Source organism: Myxocyprinus asiaticus, chromosome 21 (genome assembly GCF_019703515.2).
Source record: "Myxocyprinus asiaticus isolate MX2 ecotype Aquarium Trade chromosome 21, UBuf_Myxa_2, whole genome shotgun sequence".
Taxonomy (NCBI): Eukaryota; Metazoa; Chordata; class Actinopteri; order Cypriniformes; family Catostomidae; genus Myxocyprinus; species Myxocyprinus asiaticus.
The window spans coordinates 7,910,873-7,937,468 of record NC_059364.1 but is presented as its reverse complement, the minus strand read 5'-3'; the positions used below and the strand labels follow the sequence as shown (position 1 = coordinate 7,937,468).

Here is a 26,596-nt window from a genome sequence, read left to right as displayed (position 1 = left end):
TGCAGTAGCTGATGCCATCTTGACTTACATTGTCCAAGTCTGGAATGCTCAGATCATCAAGATCAGAGACAATGCTGCCTCTTCGATTAGAGCGGCTGAAATAATCAGCAGCTGTCTCAGAGAAATCAGACAACTACACAAAGATGGTGACGGCCAAACAAGATCACGAGAAAAAGACAGAAAACAGAAACAGTTGCAGTGGTGAACTGCAAAGATATGAAATTAACTTTGCAATGTGCAAATAATCAGCTGTGTTTGTGATATCTTATTGTTCTACTAATAACAGGATATGCGGGTGCGCAGTCTGAACACTAGAAATGCGCAGTCACAGTTCTATTCTGGCTCACCACACTATCCCTTCTCCCACGTCGACTTTGGGACACAGAGCTGGAAGAATCGTCATCTGATGACTGAAAAAGTTAACAATAAAATGATTCTGAGATAAAAAGCATGGTGCATAAACAGTGCACATCTAACCAGAAAACTATTGGTCATCAATTGTTAAGCAGAAAACACAATCATTTTAGGAAAAAACAAACTCTTTCAATAGCACTCAATCTATCACAGTATTATCTGTCATAAATGTCTCATTCTGCCATACATATTAGTATTAGTGAAAATGGCAAGTCAGCAAACAATGTCAATATGTTACTAAAGAAGTTTTGGCAAATGCACCACAAAAGTAACAAAGACACCAGCTGCATTTCTGCCCCACCTTTAGATTACAGACTAGCAAAACACCACCAGTACTTAAGATTCAGCTAACACATTTAAATTTGCTGTTGCTATGTTTTTAGGACAATTTCTGAGGGCGTATTTAAAAGTGATGTGTAATTTCTGTGCCACTGACTGCAACAAACAGAGTAGCACATATTTCTACATTTCATTTTCTGAAGAAAATATGAGAACTGCTTCCCCATGAAAAACTCACCACTACGATTGCTAGGGTGTTCTGGCTGGTTGCTAATTTGCCTTACTCAAAAAGCCCACAACCAAGACTCTTTAATACTTTTGTCCCTAGATATCGCTTGAGTCCCTCCTTTAATGCAAGTCTACAGGATTTTTTGGTTGTTTTATTATCTGCAAGGTGAAAATTAAAAGTTAAATTGCTCAGAAATAGCACACCTGTCCTCTAGAAGTCACATAATTTAATAACTCATGCACATAGCACAAACAATTCAGGACGACACACTCAAACTACGTATATTTTTGTGTGTATATATGGTTTCAAAACCTTCATATAATCAACAACTTTAACTCTTCTAAATGTTTTTTTAAATATATTTTTTAATTTGTCATTCTCAGTGCTTTATGGGATTGTAGTTCATTCCCGAATTTAAAACATTAAGTACGCCGTCTTGTACCTTTGTCTTTTTGTCTGATTATCAAATACTTTTTTGCTTCAAAAGAGAGCTTGTAATGTGGTGATTGATATCGGAACTGGTTGGTTTGGTTCATGGCTTAGCACTCTTTTATGAAGGATTTTATGAAATCCCAAAAGACAAAAAGAATTGGAAAAATACTTCCGGAAACAAGTTGACTGAAAAAGTGAGCGGATATAGTGATCCTTGCATTAACAAACCCCACTAATAATGGTTTTCCAAACAGGTTTTCCGTTGAGCCAGAAGTCAACACTTAAACAAACAGAGGAATGTTTTGATAGTGCCACAGTGTTTACGCTCTTCAGAAGGTCAACCTACAAACGGCTTCCTTATAGTTGTCTCTGCTATTAAAATTACACACTTCCCCTTTAGTCTATGTAATTAATTCATACAAACTAGGGTTAGACTGAGGGAACATTTATATTTAGAAGGTGAATTTTCTGACTTGACCACACAGGAGAGATTTGTGAGCAGTATATATAAACACACGCTGATGTTTGAGAAACAACACATGCATGAGCAGCTGCAGAGCGTCAGGCTGCAGTTCTGTGCTGTGTTAAGAGGACACATGCAACGCTCACCACAGGGCTGCTGCGTGTGGAACTGGCACCAGAAGAATACCAGCTGCATTCAGATGGCTGTGGGGAAAAGCACTGACCACTGAGCTAACATTGCTCTAGAGAGGATATAATTATTATTTCAGTACATACAGTTGAAGTCAGAAGTTTACATTTAAACTCAGTTTTTCACAATTCCTGACATTTAATTTGAGAAAACATTCCTTGTCATAGGTCAGTTAGTATCACTATTTTAAGAATGTGAAATGTCAGAATAATAGTAGAGAGAATTATTTATTTCAGCTTTTATTTCTTTCATCACATTCCCAGTGGGTCAGAAGTTTACATACACTTTGTTAGTATTTGGTAGCATTGCCTTTATATTGTTTAACTTGGGTCAAACGTTTTGGGTAGCCTTTCACAAGCTTCTGACAATAAGTTTCTGGAATTTTGCACATTCCTCCAGACAGAACTGGTGTAACTGAGTCAGGTTTGTAGGCCTCCTTGCTCGCACACGCTTTTTCAGTTCTGCCCACAAATTTTCTATCAGATTGAGGTCAGGGCTTTGTGATGACCACTCCAATACCTTGACTTTGTTGTCCTTAAGCCATTTTGCCACAAATTTGGAGGTATGCTTGGGGTCATTGTCCATTTGGAAGACCAATTTGCAACAGAGCTTTAACTTCCTGGCTGATGTCTTGAGATGTTGCTTTAATACATCCACATAATTTTCCTTCCTCATGATGCCATCTATTTTGTGAAGTGCAACAGTCCCTCCTGCAGTAAAGCACACCCACAACATGATGCTGCCACCCCCATGCTTCAAAGTTGGGATAGTGTTCTTCGGCTTGCAAGCCTCACCCTTTTTCCTCCAAACATAACAATGGTCATTATGGCCAAACAGTAAAATTTTTGTTTCATTAGACCAGAGGACATTCCTCCAAAAAGTAAGATCTTTGTCCCCATGTGCACTTGCAAACTGTAGTCCGTCTTTTTTATGTCGGTTTTGGAGCAGTGGCTTCTTCCTTGCTGAGCAGCCTTTCAGGTTATGTCGATATAGGACTCGTTTTACTGTGGATATAGATACTTGTCTACCTGTTTCCTCCAGCATCTTCACAAGATCCTTTGCTGTTGTTCTGGGATTGATTTGCACATTTCGCACTAAACTATGTTCATCTCTAGGAGACAGAATGCGTCTCCTTCCTGAGCAGTATGATGGCTGCGTGGTCCCATGGTGTTTATACTTGCGTACTATTGTTTGTAAAGATGAACGTGGTACCTTCAGGCATTTGGAAATTGCTCCCAAGGATGAATCAGACTTGTGGAGGTCCACAATTTTTTTCTGAGGTCTTGGCTGATTTCTTTTGAATTTCCCATAATGCCAAGCAAAGAGGCACCGAGTTTGAAGGTAGGCCTTAAAATACATCCACATGTACACCTCCAATTCAGTACACCTCCTATCAGAAGCTAACTGGCTAATTGTCTAAAGGCTTGACATCATTTTCTGGAATTTTCCAAGCTGCTTAAAGGCACAGTTAACTTAGTGTATGTAAACTTCTGACCCACTGGAATTGTGACATAGTCGATTAAAAGTGAAACAATCTGTCTGTAAACAATTGTTTGAAAAATTACTCATGTCATGCACAAAGTAGATGTCCTAAACGACTTGCCAAAACTATAGTTTGCTAATATTACATTTGTGGAGTGGTTAAAAAATTAGTTTTAATGACTTCAAACTAAGTGTATGTAAACTTCTGAATTCAACTGTATGCTCTGGACAAATCACTTACAGCTCTGGAACTATATGAACCATACTGACCATCATCACATATGGAAGCCTGTGGACAGAGAGGGCAAGTGCACGCTTTAGGACGACCTTAAAAACATGAGCGGTAAATCTGCAATGTCTTCTTTTTCAGAGGTGTCTCACCAGAGCAAAAGAAAGTGAAAACAGACCAAAACAGCACCAAAACAAGTTGGAATCCAGCTACGACATTCCATTAAAGAACCTATTCAATGAAGAAGTAAACACAAACTGTTCCCAGTCCAATTCTGTCAATAAACTAAAACAGATGATCAAGAGGCTAATAAAGCAAAACAGCTCGCTTACATTGGATCAGTGGTGTTTAGTGTTATGAAACCCCACCAAGTTCAGCACCAGCCATCCACACCACAGACTTAAAGGGTTCATGTCAAACATTTCTTTTAAATAGTTATATTAGTATAGAAATAACGACCTTTTTCAACCCCATGTCCGAGGCCTCTTTCTAAAACACATAGATTTCTGTGCTGTCCCCTTTAAGAGATCAATATACACGGCCACTGTGTTATGATTGGCTAACATCTTTAAAGTGCAAACATCCCCTGCCAAAACATTTTTTTTTTTATTTACAAAATCCCCTGAAAGCACTAAGTCCAGGCAATCATTAATAGCTATATGTCCCAATTTATGTGAAGTAAATTACTAGTCATTACAACTGAAATAATCGAAAACCGAACAAAGTCGACATACTGTTGCTCATATACATGAATATTAAGTATACAAGATATGGTGATACAATAATGCTATATAAAGCTAAGAACAGTAAAACAGTCCAGAATAACACAAATTGCGAATGTGCAGGGTTAATAAATCTGTATCCAACTAATGGAACCCGGGTGTTTGGCTCTGTAGTGTGGCCGCTTAAATACACATTCCATGTAATGGGAAATAAGATGTTCGCCGTCGAACGGGGGAGGGGATCGCCCTGGACTGTTTGGCTGCTTAAATACGGGATAATGGGTTCCTCTGATGCATTCATTTCGGCCCAAAATATGGAACGTCCTTGCCAAGAAAAGACAGATGAGAAGGCAATCACTAGCCTGTACTACACTATTTTCTTTCGTTGCACTCTACACATTCTTCTTACAGAATAAAATCATTTAATCTCACATTAATATTTCTTGAGCAATTATGCTAAATATCCTAATTAACAATACTATCATTATATTGTGCAATGTGTACATAACTGTTAACATCTCAAAAAATGCCCCTTTTAAGAATTAGTTCACACAAAAATGAAAATTCTGTCATAATTTAATCAGACTTTTGTTCCAAACGCATATGACGTTATTTCATCCACAGAATACAAAAAGAAAAATAAAGAAGAACTGAACTTGTCTTTTTATGCAGTTACAATAAATGGGGACTAAGGTTTTCAAGCTTCAAAGAAGGACGCAAAAGCACTAGGCTTGGGATCGATGCCTTTTTCACGCATCAATAATCAGAAGATTTTCCCGATGATTATCGATATATATATGTGGCGTGTTCTAAAATTTGAAACAGTTATTTTCTATTACAGTACTACGCACACTGCCACCAGCAAGTACTCTGGAGGAGGCTGTTCAAAATTCTGCAGTGCTACTGAGCATAACTCGCAGTTTTCCATTAAATTCGACACAAATCTAGCTATTACTGGATGATTTTTTGTGTATGTATCTTTAAAATAGCCTAAACAATGTATTTTCAGTTACAAATATGCTTTTTTGTGGTTTGACAGCTTGAATGAAACCTATTTACAAGTACATGCAGATAAATTGCACAATAAATGTCAATTTCTAATCGTTCATTTTTTGTCACAGTTACAACAATTATACACTAACCTGCAAACTCATTAACATCACTTTGTTCACTCTTGAAGTACAAAATCCTTCGTAACTTTAGTGTCTATGGTGTTTCACAACCTAATTCGGACTGCAAATGTATCTGTAACTGTACCTAAAATGCCAACATTTTGGTCTGTTCCATTGTATGGTTTTATAAGACTATATATATGTATGTATGTATGTATGTATGTATGTATGTACAAGTTGTATAAACTACTTTTTGGTGTTTCTGCATCAATTTTGAAGCTTGAAAGCTACAGTCCCCATTCTTTGTAATTACATGAAAAAAAAAGTACATTCTTCAAAATCTCCATTCTTGTTTTGTATGCAAAGGAATACAGAAAGTAATTTGCATTTGTAACGATATGAGGTTGAGTAAATAATGACAGAACTTTTATTTTTGGGTGAACTGTTCCATTAAAGCACATCTGATCATATGCCATGTGTGCTGAAGATCAGACTGACCACACTATAGCTGCGCATCAGACCTGCAGAACTGCTGCTGAATGGAGCCTGTGAAGGTCAAACAACAAGCAACAGCTGTCAGAGATCTCCTGTTGACCACTGAATTAGACCATCATCAGATCATGCCAAACTGGCTTAAAAAACAGCTTATAAGACCTAAGTAACTATACAAACATGACAAGGGACCTATACTGGGTCTTCAACTTTACCCGTGGTGTATAGGTAGAGACAGTAGAGGGAGGAGGTTTGGGAGTCTTTAAGCTGGTGTAGTTCCTTTGGTCATGATACAATCCAGTCTAAGAAAATGGTGCAAAGCAATGAAGAATGAACACAGATATCTGACATATAAATCAATCACACAGTCACGGTCATTCAGCTTTTTCCTATACACTTTAAATCTTCAATATCATGCTCTAAAGCAGGAAGACACTGTTTATGATGATGCATCCTGAATGAAGCAGCACTTAAGTTCAAGATATTGATCAGCACTGACCAGCAGGTCCTTTTTGGAGCTATTGCCAACAGGTTTTTTGTGTAGATCATTATATACAGAGCTCTGGAAGAGAAGAGCACAAATGTGTAAAGCTTTTGCTTACAGATTGGCTCATTCAGCACATTACATAATACATTCTCAGTAATTATTTTGAAAGAGAATGCTGGCAAAAATCAAGAACCAAAAGATCCCAGATATGGGCCTCTGTCTTGGAACGGACACATAACTTAACACTTAAAGGGTTAATTCAACCAAATATGAAAATTGTGTTGTCATTCCCTCTCACTCACTTTGTCTTTCCAAGCCGTATTACTTTTTTTCCATGAACCACAAAATGAGATGTCAAGAAGAACGTTCCGCCTCAGTCACCTTGCGCTTTTATTATATGGTGAAAAGATGCAACAAAAGTGAATGGTGACTTAGGCTAACATTCTGCCCAACCTTTTTTTTCTTAAGAGTTTGGAACAACATAAGGGTGAGTAAATAATTACAGAATTTTCATTTTTGTGTAAACTATCCCTTTTAATTCAAAACACTCAGGTGGTTAAAAATCATGAATATATAAACTGGACTGCCATATCGATACATACAGTGGAGTAGGAGCTCTTCAAAGAGGAACTACTGGAGACACCAGACTGCAGAGAAAACAGCGGTCAAGACCATCACCATCCCAAATAAATGCTGGATATCACAACAAAGTAATCCATTCCACATGCCATGTGCACTAATAAGGGCACGTTGCACCAAATAACACCAAACACCTAATTTTGTTAGAGTACAACGTTAGAGAAAACTTCAAAACCCACACTTGACCATGCTAGGCAGCAATCTGATCATAATGTTCTGCATACAACTGTTACACATTTGGCACCTGCATGCAAATCAAATATAGCTCTCGAAATGTACTAGTTGAGTTTTAGTTTTTTTTCTGCTTTTAGAGCACCATAAAATGTAACTAAGAACTAACCAGTTTAACTAAGATTGTCAGTCTATGATAGCAAAGAATGTTAGTCTGTAGTCAGTCACACAAGAAATATGCAGTGAAATGAACTGACATGTTGCCGAAATACACACAACAATGCTGGCTGAAAACACACACACACACACACACACACACACAATAATGCACACAAAGTGACATACCACCAAGTCTCTTCTCCTGGAAGAACTAGCCCGACTCGAGCGTTGGGAACTGCTCAAGTCTCTTAAAGAGGACGAATTTGACTTTAAAAGTAGAGAGAAATCCAATAGGCAATAGTTCAATTTCAACGGCACAATGAAGTAGCCAACACAGTAACAAGGATATCAATTTAGTTAGTTCACACTAAAATTAAAGTTTAAAAAACTTACCCTCATATCATTTCAAACCCATATTACTTTCTTTCCTCCATGGAACACAAGGATCAATTTTGAATAATGTTGATGCTGCTCTTGTTTTCATACAGTAAAAGTGAATGGTGACTCAGGCCAACATTCTGCTTAACATTTCTTTTTGTGTTCCACAGAAGAAAAAGTCATATAGGTTTGGAACAACATGAGGGCGAATAAACAATGACAGAATTTTCATTTTTGTGTGATCTATTCCTTTAAATGTGGCATGTAACAAGTAACATGGATGAGCCTTTGAAACTACTTTGATGTTCAGAAAAAACACTATTAGTTTCTTGATCTTAAAGGAAATGGGTAACACTTTCATGTCATCTGAACACTCCATCTACTGAAATTCATAACACACCCTGTAACTTCCAACACTGCGGACCGATGCTGTGTCATCATTCAATCCCTGTTCATGAGAAATAAGGAGGAAAAGGAATGAGACAGAAGAAATAAAACAAGAGGAGGAAAAAAACAGGAGGCAAGGAGCAAGATCAGGAGATACAGACCCGTCGACTGTGGCTACTGGAATGATGACCATGACGGGCCTTTTCTGCATCAGCCTGAGGTGATGACGAGAACATAAACATAAGAACGCTCCATGTTCACTGTTAGTCTTCACCAGCTGTCCTAAACAAACTCTAAATACACATTAAACACACTGGCCTGAATGGGGCCCATTCAAAAATATGCTTTTAATATTAAATAAAGAAGAGCATAGCAGCTTATTAGCAGAATTTTGACAATAATGCTTTAAAATTCCATTATTTGGTTAAACTAAAATTTTCATAAATCATCAGCCCATCTGGGCAAAATTTATTTTGTCTGTGGATATATAACCTTTCAGCCCATTTGAAGACAACAAAGCAACGATTAGGGTTGTCAAAAATACCGGTAATTTGGTAGCAAGTCAATACAAAAAAAATCAAGACATAAATTATCTAGGGATGTGCAAGAGTATTCGACTAATCGAGTACTCGTTCTAGTTGACTTTTAAAAACACTACTCGAATACCACAAATAGAATTTTCTTTGCGCATTTGCCTACCGTGAAGCGCTGAAAACGCTACTTTCCCACTGAATCTTTCACCAAATCTGACAGTAACAATTGTAGGTCCACTGGGGGGGCACTGTGGATGTGTGTCGTCGAGGTGTTGGATGAGAGAAGATATGATGGCGTCTGTGCTTTTGAAGGCAAAGCTAGTGTACGTTCCATTCCGAAGTGCTCATCCCTATGCCCTATTCCCTTCAAAGACTTTACAATCCACTGTGAGAGCTTTGGAAGGCTGAAAGTTGTGAGCCTCAATAATAAAGTTTATTTGGAACTCACCTTTGGAGTCATTTTTATTGGAAATTCAGTTTGAAGCGATCTTACAGCATGACTATCATGATCGTTCTCCCTTCTAAGTGCCCTTTGGAGGCTGATTTAGCCGTTTGGAACACAGGGCTAGTGTAGCACTAGCAATACTTGTTATAATTTGATTCTTATTGAATTCTACTCTATTGATATTCGTTTCTTGTTGTCTTGTGAAACAATGGACAAGGATCTGCTTTTATGGTGGAAAGAAACTGCATGCGGTACGAGAAACTCGGAAGCTTATCTGACAAGTATCCCTGTGTTTCCAACTGTATGAATCAGCCCCCGAAGGGCACTTTGAAGGGAGAACAATCATAATAGTCATGCTGTAAGATCACTTCAAACTGAATTTCCAATAAAAATTACTTAAAAGTGAGTTCCAAATTACTTATTTTGGAGCCCTATAACTTTCAGCCCTTTAATGCTCTCACAGTAGATAGTAAAAACTTTGAGCATAGGGATGATCACTTCTGAATGGAACTGTACTATGCAAGTATGTGCGTTAAATCGCTTAACATGGGCAGAGCGAAGCCATCTTTCACAAATTGATTTTCTGAATAATAACATATGAAATTATAAAAATGTAAAGGCCTTTATGTAGATTCAGAGTTTATATATGTGCATAACCCTAACGCCATCAGCATTGGTTTCTATGTTTCTGAGCTCCGGGTGAGTGCAAATGTTATTTACTCTTAAATCCTTTTTTATTTTATTTAATTTTTTTATTAATGCATATTTCATTTTTTCCTCCCAAGAAGAAAAGCATAGTTTGTTGAAGTTACCTTATTTTGAAACTGTTCTTGCTAACGTTTGTGAATTAAACAAAATTTAAATGTCCCATATGTGTCAAACTTTTGTATTTTAACTAACATTTAAATTTATGAGTAATCGATTACTAATTTTTCGTGGGTTAGAGTATTCGACTACAATTTTTTTTTTAAATACCCATCCCTAAAATGATCATCACCACTATTTTGACAGCGTGTTTAGTTGAATAGTTAATACTGTTGTTAGATACCTGAAAAACTACTATAAAAACCTGAAGTTTACTTACTTGAGAAAGCTTGAAAGCTACAGGCCATTGTTTAAATTTGATTTCTATATATTAATATTAATATTTAACTTTTTAAATAAAGCAGTGTATTCAATCGGATATTTGTTTTTGCCATGGTATCGAAAATGGTATCAAGATTTGTGAAATTTCACTGGTATCGGTACTGAAATTTTGGTGGTGGCAACTATAGCTGCTTTCTTATAGAAACTGTTGACAGAAGTCAAATACCAACCTTTAGCTACTTGTTTTTATTAAGACCAGGGTTTCTGCAGGTTTTATGAAACTAAATTTAAGACTTTAAGACCAACTAAAGAAAATTTAAGGAATCAATGTGTGTGTGTGGGGGCGGGGTGTTTGACATAATGATTTACACACATGATCCTGTTAAGAAGTTTACATTCCCTTGGTTTCTAATATGGTGTGCTGCTTTCTCGATGATCAATGACTGTTTGTGTAATAATTGTTCATGAATACCTGCTCTGTCCTGAGCAGTGAAGATGTCCACTTTTCTTAAGAAAAAACCCAACTACAGTAAAATTATTTGGTTTCTCAGCATCTTCTGCACATTTGAGTTCTTCCCAACAGTGGCTATATATGAGGTCCAGATTTTGACAACTGAGGGACTAATACACGACTATTACAAAAGGTGCAACAATTATTGACGCTCAAGAAGGCAACATAAGAAGAACCAAGGGTTTTGAACAGGATGATTTGTGTAAATAAGAGTAAATTTTGTGTTATGTAGCTTTTGAAGGGCAGTACTACATAAAAAATATAAATCTCTTATAGGCTATTTGTATACATTCTGAAAGGGGTGTGGAAACTTATAAAAACAAAAGGGTTATGCAAACTTCTGCACTTAACTGTACAGGCTATATAGTTTGTGAAAATTTATATTTTATTTTAGATTTAGTTTTTTCACAATTAACCACATTTCAGCTTTTTTTAAATGTACAAATTCCATGTAGCCTATCCTATCCATATGATGTCATATTGCATGTGTAATTATGAAATGACTTGTCATGTCAGGTACATATTTTAACACAAAATTCACAACATTGTAACCAAAAATTCAAAATACAACCCCCACATCTGAACATGTAAAGTGCTTGTACTATGTAAAAAGTCAGTGTAGCTGTCTAAATGTGACATTGTCTGATTTACCTCCGTGCTCATGGGGAAATGAACATTACAGAAAAATACTCGCTTACATATTCACGTGCTGCACGAAGAAACGGATCGGCTTCTTTCAGCTTGTTGTTGAAAAAAAATTTTTATTGATGCATTTCTACTTGTGCTGACTGACAGGATGACAAAGAGTGCGTGCAAAGCGTATGACGTCATTGCCATGGTATCCAGATACATTTCAGCAGATTTGCAGAGAGACTAGAATGAAAGTATTGTCAAATCAACGTGCAACGCTTCGAAATTGCTTCTCTTCTCTGCAAACGATACCAAAGACAACAGCGAGAAGGAAAATGAGTACATCAAATGTAAGTAGAAAAAAATCAGTGAGCCTACCAGCTGAAACCAGGACATAATTACAATGTTTAGAGAATTGTCGGGACACACCTCTTCAAAACGGGACGTCTGGTCACCCTACTTAAATGCAACGAGAGAACAATCCCGCAACGAGAAAACAATCCCTCATACAACATTTAATGCCATGACCTTATGAATTTCACTTATGAAATGACCTTTTTAAGGTCTTATTTTGCAGAAGGGCGAATTAAGACTTTTTAAGACCCGCGGAAACCCTGGAAGACTGATAACATTCAGATTCTGTTACAAAAAACTCAAAAAGGGTATATTTCTTTTGATCAGATATTATGTTTTTTTTTTTTTTTTTTTTTTTTGTCATTGCTAAAACGTACTGTAGATGCAGGCGGTTTTACTTTCTTTTTCAATACAGTCAGACAGTATTTCACATGCAGTCATCACAGATAAGCTGTGAGCTTTGGTGTGCTTATCATCCATCAATAAACTGCATGTATTTCCACATATCAAGATAAGCTGGACACTGGATCATGTGCAAAAAAAAAACTCTCCCAAAAAAGAAAATCCAATGCTACCTTAACGGAATACTATTCTGAAAGACATAAACACAACAAAAAGGACAAAAGGCATAAGTCATATTTTAAAAACGCATGCTTGTAAGCCACATACAGTTGATTCAGTGTAGAAGAATATCATTAAAGACTGTAAGAGAATACAGCTAGCACGCAATTCCATATTATTAGTTAAAGGCAAAAGTACATGCATGTCCAAACTGGCCTAATCTGTCTCATACCATCCATTGGTGGATTTGCCCCCATTTTCTGCTAGAGGAGGAGTGCTGATGGTAAGACAGCTGTGAGAGAGAGACAGCCACAACACAAACACCAAGACTTCTATTGCAACTCAATGTGACAGAGCAGATTGTATGGTGATAGGAAAGCACATGTGAATTATTTTCTTGTGAATTTTGACAATCATAACATTTGCACAAACATACATACAGTATTGGTAAATAAACACAAAGACGCAATTACGCTTACTAAAAATATGTACTTAATAAGAAACACAACTGGAACCAGGACTGTAAATTCATAAATACACAAAATACTGACAAATCCAGCTGACACTAGCTATGTTTCCATCAACGGTTTTTTATGCACATTTTGGGATATTGCATAAAAACTGCTGTATGGAAACACCAAGATGCGAATAAATCTCCAAAATGTGCATAAAAAAATTTATACGCTCGCTTGAGGAGGATAAATGTTTTATTCGATAAGAAGAAATGCGCATAAACTATGATGGAAACACATTTACCGAATAAACTCCTATTGAATTTGTTAGGAATAAAAGTTGTGCATCAAAAAGATCATGTGACTGAAAAACTCGTTCATTACTGGACTAACCAGCGGGCCAATCATCGCATCGAAATGTTGCTCTGGTCATCCCGAAATAACGGTGTCTAGAAAATCCAAAGCCTACAAAGAGTTTGCAGAGCAAATAAGTCGAAAACAAACTCAAACTGTACGGAAGAGAAGGTTTATTGACACTTTTGAAAAATATCTTATAGATCCGCACGATACAGTCGTTAGGATGGATGAATGCACATTTATAGTGCTCAGAAGTGTGTGATGCGCTGTCGCTCCCTAACATGAGACAAAGTTCTTTAGAGTGTTTTGTCTGCGTGCTCTAAACCAACAGTATTTTATTACAAAAAAAAACAAAAAACACTCACAGTGGCTACAATTTCTCCGGCAGTGACGATTTCATCCTTTTGAACACCCTTGGATGGAAACGCAGCTTTATTCACACATTGTTTTTGCGATAATATGGTTTTTCACAAAAAATTTAATTCGCAACTTGGATGGAAACATAGCTATTGACAACTGAATCGTTCACATCTATCTTAAACCACTGGAAACACACTGTATTGTCAAGTGTCTGTTTCCACGTGTGTGCTTAGTTGGTCAGCTAGCTAACATTTGATTCAGGCAACAGAGAGTAACTATTTTGGGTTGTGAATCTGGAACTGTTTGCAATAGCAGTTTTACTTTGTTTTCTCAACATAAATGCTTAAAACAGACAAAGTTATTCTGAAGCCAACTCAGAAGAACTCTAAAAACAATATTCTCTTTCAACTTTAGCTTCACTGCATCAATAGGTTGCTGATAATCTCTGGAAGATCAGGCATATTCTAAACAAAATACAAAGGTTCTGTTCCAAAACCTAGTGATCTACATATGCAGCACATAAATACATAGCACACACAAACATTGTGTAAAATAGTCAACTTTAAATTAGATTTACTTGAACTAGTTTCATCGCTACTTTTCAGTATTATATTAATTGCCTTTTCCCTGAAGGATACATACGATACTGCCTTGCAACTTTGCCATAATTTTTCTACCTAACTTTTGGAACAGCCTTCAAGCTGGGAGTGCACCTACTTTAATTTACCTTAAATTGCTGCCTACTAGTTCTGCACAATTAATCGAAAAACTAATCGCGAATACGATTACAGCTGCCACAATTATGTAATCTTGAAAACTGATGATTATAGCGTTCAATTTAAGGCTGCTCCTGTTGCATCAATGGTTTCTATTTACAACGTGTTTTTGCAGCGGTTGAGTATTCTAACCAATCACTAACATGTCCGTTGAGCAATGAAATGGCAATGGCCAATCAGAGATGCTTAGATTAGTCCTTCATCCTATCAGTAATGACAACCGATCCTAATGTGCAAGTTTTAAACCGTCTGAATGCCCAGATGCTTGCTTTATGTTCCACCTCTATTCGCGGAGGCACACGAAAATGAATACTGAAGAAACATCACCTGACACTCGAAAAGATGCTGTAGAACAAGAGCAAAAAGCAACATGACAAAACTAAAATGCTCCCGTTCTAATCAAGGTATAGACGTGGTGTAAATAATTGATTTATTATGCTGATTAGACAGCTTTGTTTTTAATGAGAGCATTTGTGAGAGTGCAAAACTTTGTGTGGAGCGTCATTGAGCTCGCGTCGAAATGCAGGTCTCAACAGTGTAAACCTGCAGTGAGTGACAGCAGTCTTTGTAATGGGAGAGTTTGTCACGTTGCTCGATTTCTGTGTACAATTTATTAAAAATTTAATAACAGTTTTGTTTTGTCATGTTAATAAGTAGGCCAATGTGAATTTGATTTGTACAAAATAGCAATAAAGTAATTCAGCTTAACTGTTCTAAGTTTGTTTTGGAGGTGTAGTCAACATATACAATATGGCATGAATAGCATATTTCAGGAATCATCGTCATTGTTATCGTGTCTGCTCTAATAAGACCCATTTGCCACACAGCTGGTATTAATAGATTTAACATTTTCACAAATAGCACAAACTCCGAGCGCACATGACTTTTTTTTAATTTCCAAAGTGCAACCACTGAGGCCAAAAATGATCTAATGATGATGTTACATGAACAAGATCACCACTGAAGATCTAGCGGGATGAATGGTCCCCTGTCTCGCCACCAAAGGGCTTACTGAACGCAATAAGTAACTTGGTCAATTTAAATTGGCTGTTAATAAGTTTGAATATTGAATATGTCATATTATTTACTGTACGTGAACTAATCATTCAAGCAGTAATTTAGCAATAATTTAATTTATTCTATACCATAGTTATCCATTTAAAATCAATTTTATTTGGCCTAACATTAACAAACATTATTACAATATTTAATGCTTAAAAGAAACTGGAGAGCAGCTCATATCCACCATTGAAATCTACTACTCTGAAGAACCGCACGGTTGCTTACTTTGTGACGTCACGGTAATTTAATATTTTAATCAACATTAATAATCATGATTACAATATCAAGGGCAATAATCGACAATTATGATTTTTGCTATAATTGTGCAGCCCTACTGCCAACTTAGGCAGTTCTTCAGGTTTTGGAACAGAGCCACAATTTTCATATCAGTAGATCAAAGAAGGATAGATCTGCAGGGTTAGCAGATCTGAAAGTAATAAGTCTAGTAAACACATAGACATGTTCTGGATACAGGCCAGATTGTAGCTCTGAAGCCCTTCAAGAGAAACTGCACATTACAGTACACTTAACATGAGCAGCTCAAGTTCAAGTGTCTGTTTTCATCCTCTGCTCTAGAAGACTCACCTCTTTCTGTTGCCGCTCAAGTTCTTTCATCCGGATGTCCCGAGCCTCCGCACGAGCAGCTCTTTTTGCAGCAAGTCTGGCCTCAGCCTGCAAAAGAAAGGCCAGATCTTAATAGCTCTAGCATCGAACAGTCAAAGAAAGGAGGATTCTGTATGGAGACTTAAGCTGCAAAATCCAAATCCTGCAAGACATTGTACACAGGACAGGAATGATAATCAAGTGATTGTTTCCTCTGATCCTTAGAACACAGAGGTAATGTCCTTCTGTAGCTCTTAAGGAAACATGATTGCGTCTCCATTAGGGATGTGCCAGGGTGGTCGACTAGTCAACTAACAACTTACTAGTCAATTAGTGGGGTCGACTACATACATTAATATTTTTAGTGGTGGTGATTTTAATGGGAGATGCAATTCTCTGATTAATTTAGAGATACAACCTCTCAGAGAGTGTTTTTGCATGGTGATGGCTTGCTGTGTTTAACAGTGCATTACAGTGAGCACAGTAAAACCCTCTGCAAGAAGTTTTGTCTTTTTAATGCTTTAGATTTAGTCTTTTTATGCACTGTTGTTACAGCAAAGCGCTGCATCAACAATACATTTCAAGACGATCAGACATGAAATCCTCTGAAGTGAGTAATGTTCCTGTATTTCTGAGGTGCTGTGGAGAGATTAAAGTCTTTAAGACACTGCTTAAATAAACATTTGCAATAAAAAAAGGTTTAAACTGCTTGGTGTCGTGAACTAGATGTGTACCCGTAATATTATCTAGCAGTTGAATGTGCAGCGAGGATTGCCCAGAAGCATGTCATTCTGCGTTCAGGATGCACATAAATGGTTTTGTACCGCTCTGTTTTGGAACATTTTGTATTTCTTAATTCTCTTACTTTGCAATAAGATGCTATAGTCAGGGTCTGAAATTAACTTTTTTCGGTTGAGGTGGCTGGTAGATTAAATAAATTACCAGACAGACAGATTTCTTGCAGGCCACTTTTTACTGCATTTTAAAAGTGGATTTGATAGTCATGAGACAACAAATAAACAATACCATTTGAATGTTTAAAAGTGAGCTGCTTTTTAAAAGAACTTTAATATTTTATTATGTATGAAATATTTAAATGCCTTAAAGTCCATTTAGATTTTTTTTCCAGATTATTCAATTACAACAAAACTACATGTTAAGTACATATAACACAGTAACAGTTCTTAGGTTATTTAGAGTGAGTCAATTAATTCAGTCAGATATTTATCCAGTGTGCTCAGACTGATTCACAAATCTTGTTAGTTCACTAACAAGAGCCAGCTCATTAGAGTCATTCGCTTGGGAATCGGACAACACTGGTCACGCTGTAGTTGTTGATTCTCTTAAAAAAAAAATAATAATAATATATTGTGCTGTGTTTTTAGTTGTGTGTTTTTGGTTGGGTTTTTGGTTAATAAATTATTATTTAAGTTGTCAAGCCGGTTCTCGCCTCCTCCTTTCCTCGAAACCCCCTTACATTGGTGCCGAAACCCGAGAAGGAGGAGGGATTCCCGTTGCAGGATCCTCGACACTGCCGTCCACCCAGGGGAGCACCGCTGCCGTCCGACGGGGGACGGAGTAGCCCGACCACCCGGACGTGGGGAGCGGCCGCCGTCCGCGAGGCGAGTGGGGACAGGACTCCCCGACCGCCTGGAGCGAGGGAGCCGCTGCCGGGGGTGGAGGAGTGCCCTGCCGTCCCCCGGGAACGCGGAGGGGTCGAGAGAAGACCGCCGTCCGCGGGGGGAGGAGGGAAGCGACTCCCCGACCGCCTGGAGTGGTAGGGCCGCTGCCAGGGGCGGAGGAGAGTCCCCAAGGGACGCCGGGAACGCGGAGGGGCGTTCTGTCCGCTGGGGGTCGGAGGTCTGACTCCGGTCCGCCCGGGGAGGAGCGGCTGCAGTCCGCCTGAGAGGGTGGAGTAGTGATCGAGGACCACGCGACGGCGCATCAGAGAACCGGTGAGTTTCTTTTTCTCTCTCTCTCTCTCTCTCTCTCTGCCGCTCCGTGTTGGCCTTTCCCTCGCCATTTTGTGTTGTTGTTTTTTCCCCTCCTGTCTCCTCCCAGGTCGAGGAAGGCGGGGAGGACCCGCCGGCAGTCGGGGCATAAGGCACGCCCCCACATCCCCCCCGGGCCTGAGGCAACGCCGGGAGGAGTGTAGAGCCAAGGAGGGCGGGGCCGGGCTGGAATGAGACACACCCGGTCCCCAATCAGCCTGATGGGGCGCGCGAGGCATAAAGGCGGCCGGGGACGACAGTTAGAGAGAGAGAGAATTGCAGGCAGCTGTGCTGTGTTTTTAGTTGTGTGTGTTTTTGGTTAATAAATTATTATTTAAGTTGTCAAGCCGGTTCTCGCCTCCTCCTTTCCTCTAAACCCCCTTACATATATATATATATAATAATAAATTAAATAAATAAATACTGGCTCGAAGAGTCATTTGTTTTGGGAATCGGACTACACTGGTCTCACTCTGTAGATTTAGTAGCAGCGTTGCAGCGCTGAAAAACACAGTCTGTTTATTTTACAGGCCTACAGAGCCCCTTTGAGGACAAAACTGGAACATTACTTTTAGAAGCTGACACAGACACTAATAGAAAGGAAAAGCACCTGCCAGAATGGCGGGTGACACTGCGAAATTAACCTGCCAAATACAAGATACAGTGCATCCGGAAAGTATTCACAGTGCTTCACTTTTTCCACATTTTGTTATGTTATAGCCTTATTCCAAAATGGATTAAATTCATTATTTTCCTCAAAATTCTACAAACAATACCCCATAATGACAACGTGAAAGAAGTTTGTTTGAAATCTTTGCAAATTTATTAAAAATAAAAAATGAAAAAAATCACATGTACATAAGTATTCACAGCCTTTGCCATGACACTCAAAATTGAGCTCAGGTGCATCCTGTTTCCACTGATCATCCTTGAGATGTTTCTACAACTTGATTGGAGTCCACCTGTGGTAAATTCAGTTGATTGGACATGATTTGGAAACACACCTGTCTATATAAGGTCCCACAGTTAACAGTGCATGTCAGAACACAAACCAAGCCATGAAGTCCAAGGAATTGTCTATAGACCTCCGAGACAGAATTGTATCGAGGCACAGATCTGGGGAAGGGTACAGAAAAATTTCTGCAGCATTGAAGGTCCCAATGAGCACAGTGGCCTCCATCATCCGTAAATGGAAGAAGTTTGGAACCACCAGGACTCTTCCTAGAGCTGGCCGCCCAGCCAAACTGAGCAATCGGGGAAGAAGGGCTTTAGTCAGGGAGGTGACCAAGAACCCGATGGTCACTCTGACAGAGCTCCAGCGTTTCTCTGTGGAGAGAGGTGAACCTTCCAGAAGAACAACCATCTCTGCAGCACTCCACCAATCAGGCCTGTATGGTAGAGTGGCCAGACGGAAGCCACTCCTCAGTAAAAGGCACATGACAGCCCACCTAAAGGACTCTCAAACCATGAGAAACAAAATTCTCTGGTCTGATGAAACAAAGATTGAACTCTTTGGCCTGAATGTTAAGCGTCATGTCTGGAGGAAACCAGGCACCGCTCATCACCTGGCCAATACCATCCCTACAGTGAAGCATGGTGGTGGCAGCATCATGCTGTGGGTATCAAGTCAGGATCAAAGGAAAGATGAATGCAGCAATGTACAGAGACATCCTTGATGAAAACCTGCTCCAGAGCGCTCTGGACCTCAGACTGGGGCGAAGGTTCATCTTCCAACAGGACAACGACCCTAAGCACACAGCCAATATAACAAAGGAGTGGCTACGGGACAACTCTGTGAATGTCCTTGAGTGGCCCAGCCAGAGCCCAGACTTGAACCCAATTGAACATCTCTGGAGAGATCTGAAAATGGCTGTGCACCGATGCTCCCCAACCAACCTGATGGAGCTTGAGAGGTCCTGCAAAGAAGAATGGGAGAAACTGCCCAAAAATAGGTGTGCCAAGCTTGTAGCATCATACTCAAAAAGACTTGAGGCTGTAATTGGTGCCAAAGGTGCTTCAACAAAGTATTGAGCAAAGGCTGTGAATACTTATGTACATGTGATTTTTTTTCATTTTTTATTTTTAATAAATGTGCAAAGATTTCAAAGAAACTTTTTCACGTTGTCATTATGGGGTATTGTTTGTAGAATTTTGAGGAAAATAATGAATTTAATCCATTTTGGAATAAGACTGTAACATAACAAAATGTGGAAAAAGTGAAGCGCTGTGAATACTTTCCGGAATGCACTGTACATTTTTGAATATCCGTTATTCACCATGTTGAAGTTCTGCACTTTGCATCCACATATCCCTCTCAAAGGAGTCTGATCGGGGTTACGTGAACATAACGGAGCCTAATTATACTATATTATCCTTAACACACCCTAGTCACTTAAACAAACAACCGACTAGTCGATTATGAAAATGGGTGGTTTTGCACATCCCTAAAGATCTCTGTTTTTGCTGGCATCTCAGGCTCATGGTTCAGAAGTCTACAATCATACCACAAATGGGAATAGTCATAAAAGCCATGGCATAGTTGATAGCACACATTCGGAGGCCTATATAAGAGCAGTTTAAATCCGAGTCATGTCCCGATCCCAAACTTTCCTGTCTCTGTTTACGGTCCTATAAATAAATAAACGGCTAAAAAATATCTAAAAGAAAAAACCAATGCGTGTGTGTGTGTGTGTGTGGGGCGGGGGATTAGTCATATTTTCCACAGGATCACAGTAATGGGAAAGCAACAACTTTATAATACTGTCATCATTTTGCATTCATGTGCTCTCCATTATGATTAGGCTGAAAGATGTCAGTTAGGATGGATGTACATGACAAATGAGGAGAGAAACCACGGTTTGTTGGGCATCCTTGTAAAACTGTACTGAACTGTTAGGTAAAACTTTTGGTGGCTTGAAGGAAGTGTCTAATTCAGCAATATCCTTGGATCACTGAAATAGGTGTCCCGAGAAACGTTGAGAAATCAGAGGAGCGGCCCGTGCTCATTTAAAAACGTAATCAATCTCAAACACTCTCGGCTTGTCAATTATTGTGCATCTTTTGTTGATATGTCTCTGCAGGACCAGGTTTTGGAGAGTGGCCGTGTAGTTTAAGAAATAGGGTAGGTCTAAATTAATGGAAGCTAGCAGCAAAACAGCTGAAAATCACTTACAGCACATTTAACTAGATGAAAAACAACAAACATGATTCAGCAACACTGTCTAATTTAAGATCAACACGTCTTACCCTTCACCAGACTCTGGACATTGCAGGTAAACACATGCTGTCTGATATCTGACTTATATTTCTCATGTGATACATGTGCACAATCTGACCCTCCTCTATTGCCCAATTACCAACACAACAATTAATAACATTACAATACTGGAAGCAATTACGATCTGAGAGACATCAGTAACTTCACAAATCAGGTAAACTGACAACAAACATTTAAAGAAGGCTTACGCCAAATTTTTACACATATTGGGAGGGCAGTGAGGGTGGACTCAGTGTGAGTGATTCAGACCTGGCTCTTATACTCAGCACCTGTTGAGCTGTCTGACAGTTTGACCCCCTCACCAGAGCAGCTCAGCTGAGCCCAGTGTCTCCAGCTCTATCTATAGACCAGCAGAGCCTCCATCATGAGATTGCAACAAGAAATCTGAGCAGAGGAAGCACACTTACACACACACACACACACACACACACACACACACACACACACACTGAAACATAGCATTTCCATTTATTAGAGAGAGTCTTACTGTATTCTTCAGAACAAGAGCTCTATAGTCAGACAGACCAATGAGATGCCACAGACTGACAACACAATATTACTTCCGCTTATCAAAGTATGATATTGAAATGTTTATGACTATTTCTTACTGCAGGTCACAATAAAATGCAAAGCGTCTTTATTGCTCTGGTTCGTTATTCATAGAGCACTCGGAATGTTAAAATATCTTGCCATTTAACACACACCAAAAAAGGGGCTTTACAGAGCAAACGATATGGACACATTTGTGTGAAATATTACTGTGCGAATGTGGAAAATAACTCAAGCCCACCGATGTGAGTGGCTTTTGATACCTAATCGAAATATAGAAAGGCATCTCCAATATTTATCCTTGTTTTACTACGCCTCTGGTCATGGTGGTTTTTAGACAGATGGCGAGGCTTTTTAGGTCAGGTGGAATCTGTTATCTCTGATCCAGTTCGTTTGCTGGCTTCCATGGTTGTAGCACGCAGTGTTGTTTGCCTGCAAACTTGTTCAAATCTGGCAACCCGGCGATGTCAAAATACTATTTGTGAATGGGCAGGGATCACACAGGCCAAAACATAAACAGAAATTCCGGCCCGGAATGGAAACTTCCATGTAGAATACACTGGCTGTAGCACTTATCGGAGAAGCCAGTATTTCAACTTAGCATGTTTCATAATTCTCTAATGACATATTATGGTCATTTTAAGATTTAGTACAGTAAAAATATTACATATAGCACCTTTAAAGATTGTATTACTCTTAGTGAATCTAAAAATCACTGTTAAAACCAAGGAACTTGACTATTATGTATGTTGCTGATTTATGTACAGTATGGTGCAAAAGTTTTAAGCAGTTGTGAAAAATGTTGTATAGTGATGATGTTTCTTAAAAGAAATAATGTCATGAATAATTTTATCAATTAACTAGGGCTGGGTATTGATACAGATTTCCCGATTCAATTCCGATTCACAAGCTCTCGGTTCGATTCCAACTCGATTCATATGGGTATATTATAATATCAGTTATAATATCCTGTTTGCTTACTTGTGAAAAAAGTCTCTCCCATCTAATACTGTTAATTATACAGGAGACCTTCTAACTAGGTACATTACGAAAACATTCTTTTTACTAATCATATTTTATTAGTTATTCATCATTTTGGTCACATTTTAGCTTTTAAAATAAACAAATCCATGTATTTAATCAATAAATGATAATATATTGCATTTATTATTTTTGTTACATGTTTATTGTTATAACATAATTTGTACTATTTACAGGTATTTACACTGATTTGTTGAACACGTGTTAAAAACTGGTACTGTCTCTTTAAGACAGACAGCATTTATGTAAACAGCATCTGTAAATAAGCACATTAACGAGAGAGAATTGAACAACTATCTTAACTGTCCTGCGAGTGATTAGAATTAAATGTTTCTTTTTGTTGTTTTCGATCAACAACTGACTGTAGAGAACAGAAACGGTATTGTAAAATAGCCATTATTAAATGATAAATGGGTTGAGTGGATCTCGTATTTGGACTAACACGGAACAACTTTTACTCTCAACACGCAGTGAAAGGATCTCACTGCTGAATACTCCACCACTATACAACACAATTACAGGTGAGTGAAATCTAAACATTTACCAACCAGTTGCCAATATACAGTGTGAAATTTGGTTGCTAATGGGGGAAATGTTCTCTAATTGTAGTAAAGGGTTGCATATAGAGTAAAAGAACAATTGTGGGATTTAAGAATCAATAGCAAGATCGTTCAAATGAAGATCGCGATGCATTGGAAAATCGATATTTTTACCCATCCCTACAATTAACTTCATAAAAAAAAGTAAACATAAAAAAACTCAATCAATATTTGACCACCCTATGCCTTTAAAACAGCAACAATTATCCTACGTATACTTGTGCAAAGTTTTTCAAGGAAATGCGCTCTCACGTGCTAGTACGGAACCAGGGAACTATTTGACAAGAGAAAGAGGGAGAATGAAATACGTGAGGTTTGTGAATTAAATCTGTTTAAACGAGATACCCGCACATATGCAGACAGTATATAATAGAAGTTTTATTGATATTTGCCTTTTTATTAGTAGACGAGATTTAAATGTGGAGTGTGTAATTTTAATACACTTTATTATATTCCGTGAATATCTCTTCACGGTCCGCTAGCTGTCTGTTCTGTGTGTGCGCTGAAAAAAAAAAATCCGGTGTTTGTACAAAGCCCTGGCTCTGTAAATGGGAAAATAAACAAAGTGGATCGGACCGATCCACACAACACTCTTGCGATCACACAGTATTGGCAACGGGCGTGCATGAATTTGGGGGGCAGAACTTCAGAAGGAGCACTGAAGGGAGGGGTGTGTTTGTTTGGTTGTTGAATTCAAATATCAACAGTCATCCTCAGGAATTGCTTTCTCCATCTTTAACATGAAAACCAGTTGAACCATAACACTTGCAATGTTATTGGACAAGCCGATTCCTCTGCAACGATTTCTGTCCGGTGTGTTTGTTATAGTGGTCTTGTTTATTACGACGTTAAAAGTTTATCATCTTTTATTTAGAATGGCCTATTTGTTCACAGAGAATCAGAGAGTGCGAAAGGGTGTGATGAGTCTGAGGGTGTTGGCAAAGGTTGTTTGAAAACACTTTATTCTTGTAATTCTATTTGGTGCCACTAGTAGCGCAGAAACTACACACTCCACCTTTAATATTTACAGGGAACTGTTGAGGAGAGAAAAAGAGAGAAAATGAAACAGAAAACTGTAACATCATGAGCTTGTCTGGCTCTGATATGCAGGACCGTTTAAATGAGACTGTGTTGCACACCAGTCTATTATTGTGGTTACACGATAGCACGTAACCACAAAACAAACTGTGAATGGTCTTTTACCTGTCTCAAATGGCTCATTCACTTGCAAGAATTTGATTTTCGGGGACCTGGGTAGCTCAGTGGTAAAAGACGCTGGCTAACACCCCTGGAGTTCGCTAGTTCGAATCCCAGGGTGTGCTGAGTGACTCCAGCCAGGTCTCCTAAGCAACCAAATTGGCCCGGTTGCTAGGGAGGGTAGAGTCACATGGGGTAACCTCCTCGTGGTCACTATCACGTGGTTCGTTCTTGGTGGGGCGCGTGGCGAGTTGAGCGTGGATGCCGGGATGGTGTGAAGCCTCCATGCTTCCATGAAGTCTCCGTGCAACGCGCTCAACAAGCCACGTGATAAGATGCACGGGTTGGCGGTCTCAGATGCGGAGGCAACTGGGATTCGTCCTCCGCCACCCAGATTGAGGCGAATCACTACGCAACCACAAGGACTTAAAAGCGCATAGGGAATTGGGCATTCCAAATTGGGTGAAAAAGGGGAAAAATAAAAAAAGGTGATTTTCGGCGCTGTCGCAGCTTAAGAAACTAATCGGCCCAACTGGAAAATGTATCATTTATCAAAAAATATCATAATTAATAATTGAGAGTGAACAGAACAAAGTGTAGTGTGACCGCCCCTTGAGGACGATTGCATTCATATCAGCAGCGAACTTTACCAGAGTTCATATGAACCGAAGCCCAGACCACCTTTACAAGCAGACTTCAGAAAACAGCGTTCACATCATCCAAACGAACCGAACTTTGACATCAAACGAACCCTGGTGCACACCAAAAATGCTAGTGGGTAAGCACCCTTAGTGGCACAAGTGCCACCAAACAAAAATGTGCTGTAATCCAGCTCAAATTGACCTCCCCTGAACCACAGTACTCCTGACCATGAACAGAGAAATTGAATGCCATGCTTTCAGTTAACTGAACTTTCCGTAAACAATTAGGGAGTTTCTTCCGCAGCAGACATAAGATGGTTGGACTCAAAGACACGTTCAATTAAACAAGCAAGTGCATAAAGCATGTCGTTGGTAGACTATGATTCATAATCTTTGGACTGCATGGATGGAGTGACTCCAGTTTCAGTGACACTTCAAGATGATGACAGCACATACAGTATCTAGCAGAAAATGTCCTAATGGATCAGCTTGTAATTCAGCTTCTCTCAATTGTAAAAATAGTGTATCTTGGGTTAATTCACTGTCACTGAATTTTTTTTATAAATCTGGAAGATGTGAACTCAAAAGTTTTTTTTTTGTCAACTTGGCTGTAAATCATCTTTAAAGGGTAGTTTACCCAAAAATAAAAAAGTACAACATAATTTACTATGTCAACCCTGTAGAAAAGAAGATGCTATGCAGAATGTAAGGAACTGAAAGCCATTCACCAGTCACTTTAATTGCATCTTTATTCCATTCAATGAAAGTGATTGGTGATCGAGGCTGCCTAAAGCCCAGCGCACTGTACGATTTTGGCCACGATTCTGCCGTCTGAGACAAATTTTGTAGGGCAAAATCGGCAGTCTTACAACGTTTAGTGTGACATGCTCACCAATGGCCGATTAATAACCACTGTGATGATCTTTAGCCTCTGACGAAGTTCTGGCAGTGTCAGAAATTTAGCATTGCATTCGTATAGTGTGACTGCAATTAAGATGGCCAGATGTGATAGTCCGCTCCTCTCTTGCTCCCCAATTCACTGTTTTCGGAGAAACCCCACAGAGCTCCTCTGTAAGAAACCTGCTCCGCATCTGCACCATAGCAACATTTGCGCCCAGTTATCACTCTACTCAAGCTCTTTCAATGTTTTTTCTTCTTTTAATTTTATATAAAAAGTTTTAATAAATAAATAAGCAGAAAATACTCGGAGAAGAGTGTAATACTTCAGCAATATGAAAACATTATTCCCCAAATTAAATACAGAGCAAAACTAAAATAAATGATTGCATTTTCTTAACACGTTTTTT

The 26,596-nt window shown here is 38.7% G+C and overlaps 1 protein-coding gene across 20 annotated transcripts in view; it reads right to left on the bottom strand.

Moving 5' to 3' along the window:
* Positions 1-26,596, bottom strand: part of LOC127412194 (leucine-rich repeat flightless-interacting protein 2-like) — a 46,742-nt gene that overhangs the window by 11,792 nt on the left and 8,354 nt on the right. For 4 of the 20 annotated variants that reach the window (XR_007892394.1, XM_051648358.1, XM_051648361.1 and 1 more), the window contains exons 3-15: positions 15,977-16,063; positions 12,617-12,676; positions 8,426-8,479; positions 8,278-8,325; positions 7,686-7,766; positions 7,133-7,177; positions 6,543-6,605; positions 6,259-6,345; positions 6,050-6,097; positions 3,730-3,777; positions 1,964-2,020; positions 348-410; positions 29-133 (exon numbers count right to left, since the gene is read on the bottom strand). Coding sequence is in view for 19 of the 20 variants with exons in the window: in XM_051648358.1 (XP_051504318.1) it covers positions 29-133; positions 348-410; positions 1,964-2,020; positions 3,730-3,777; positions 6,050-6,097; positions 6,259-6,345; positions 6,543-6,605; positions 7,133-7,177; positions 7,686-7,766; positions 8,278-8,325; positions 8,426-8,479; positions 12,617-12,676; positions 15,977-16,063 (846 nt within the window). In the remaining variant the exon portion in view is untranslated. The remainder of the gene's footprint in view (positions 1-28; positions 134-347; positions 411-1,963; positions 2,021-3,729; positions 3,778-6,049; positions 6,098-6,258; positions 6,346-6,542; positions 6,606-7,132; positions 7,178-7,685; positions 7,767-8,277; positions 8,326-8,425; positions 8,480-12,616; positions 12,677-15,976; positions 16,064-26,596) is intronic. The other 16 variants (XM_051648373.1, XM_051648374.1, XM_051648375.1 and 13 more) reach the window with 12 other exon arrangements.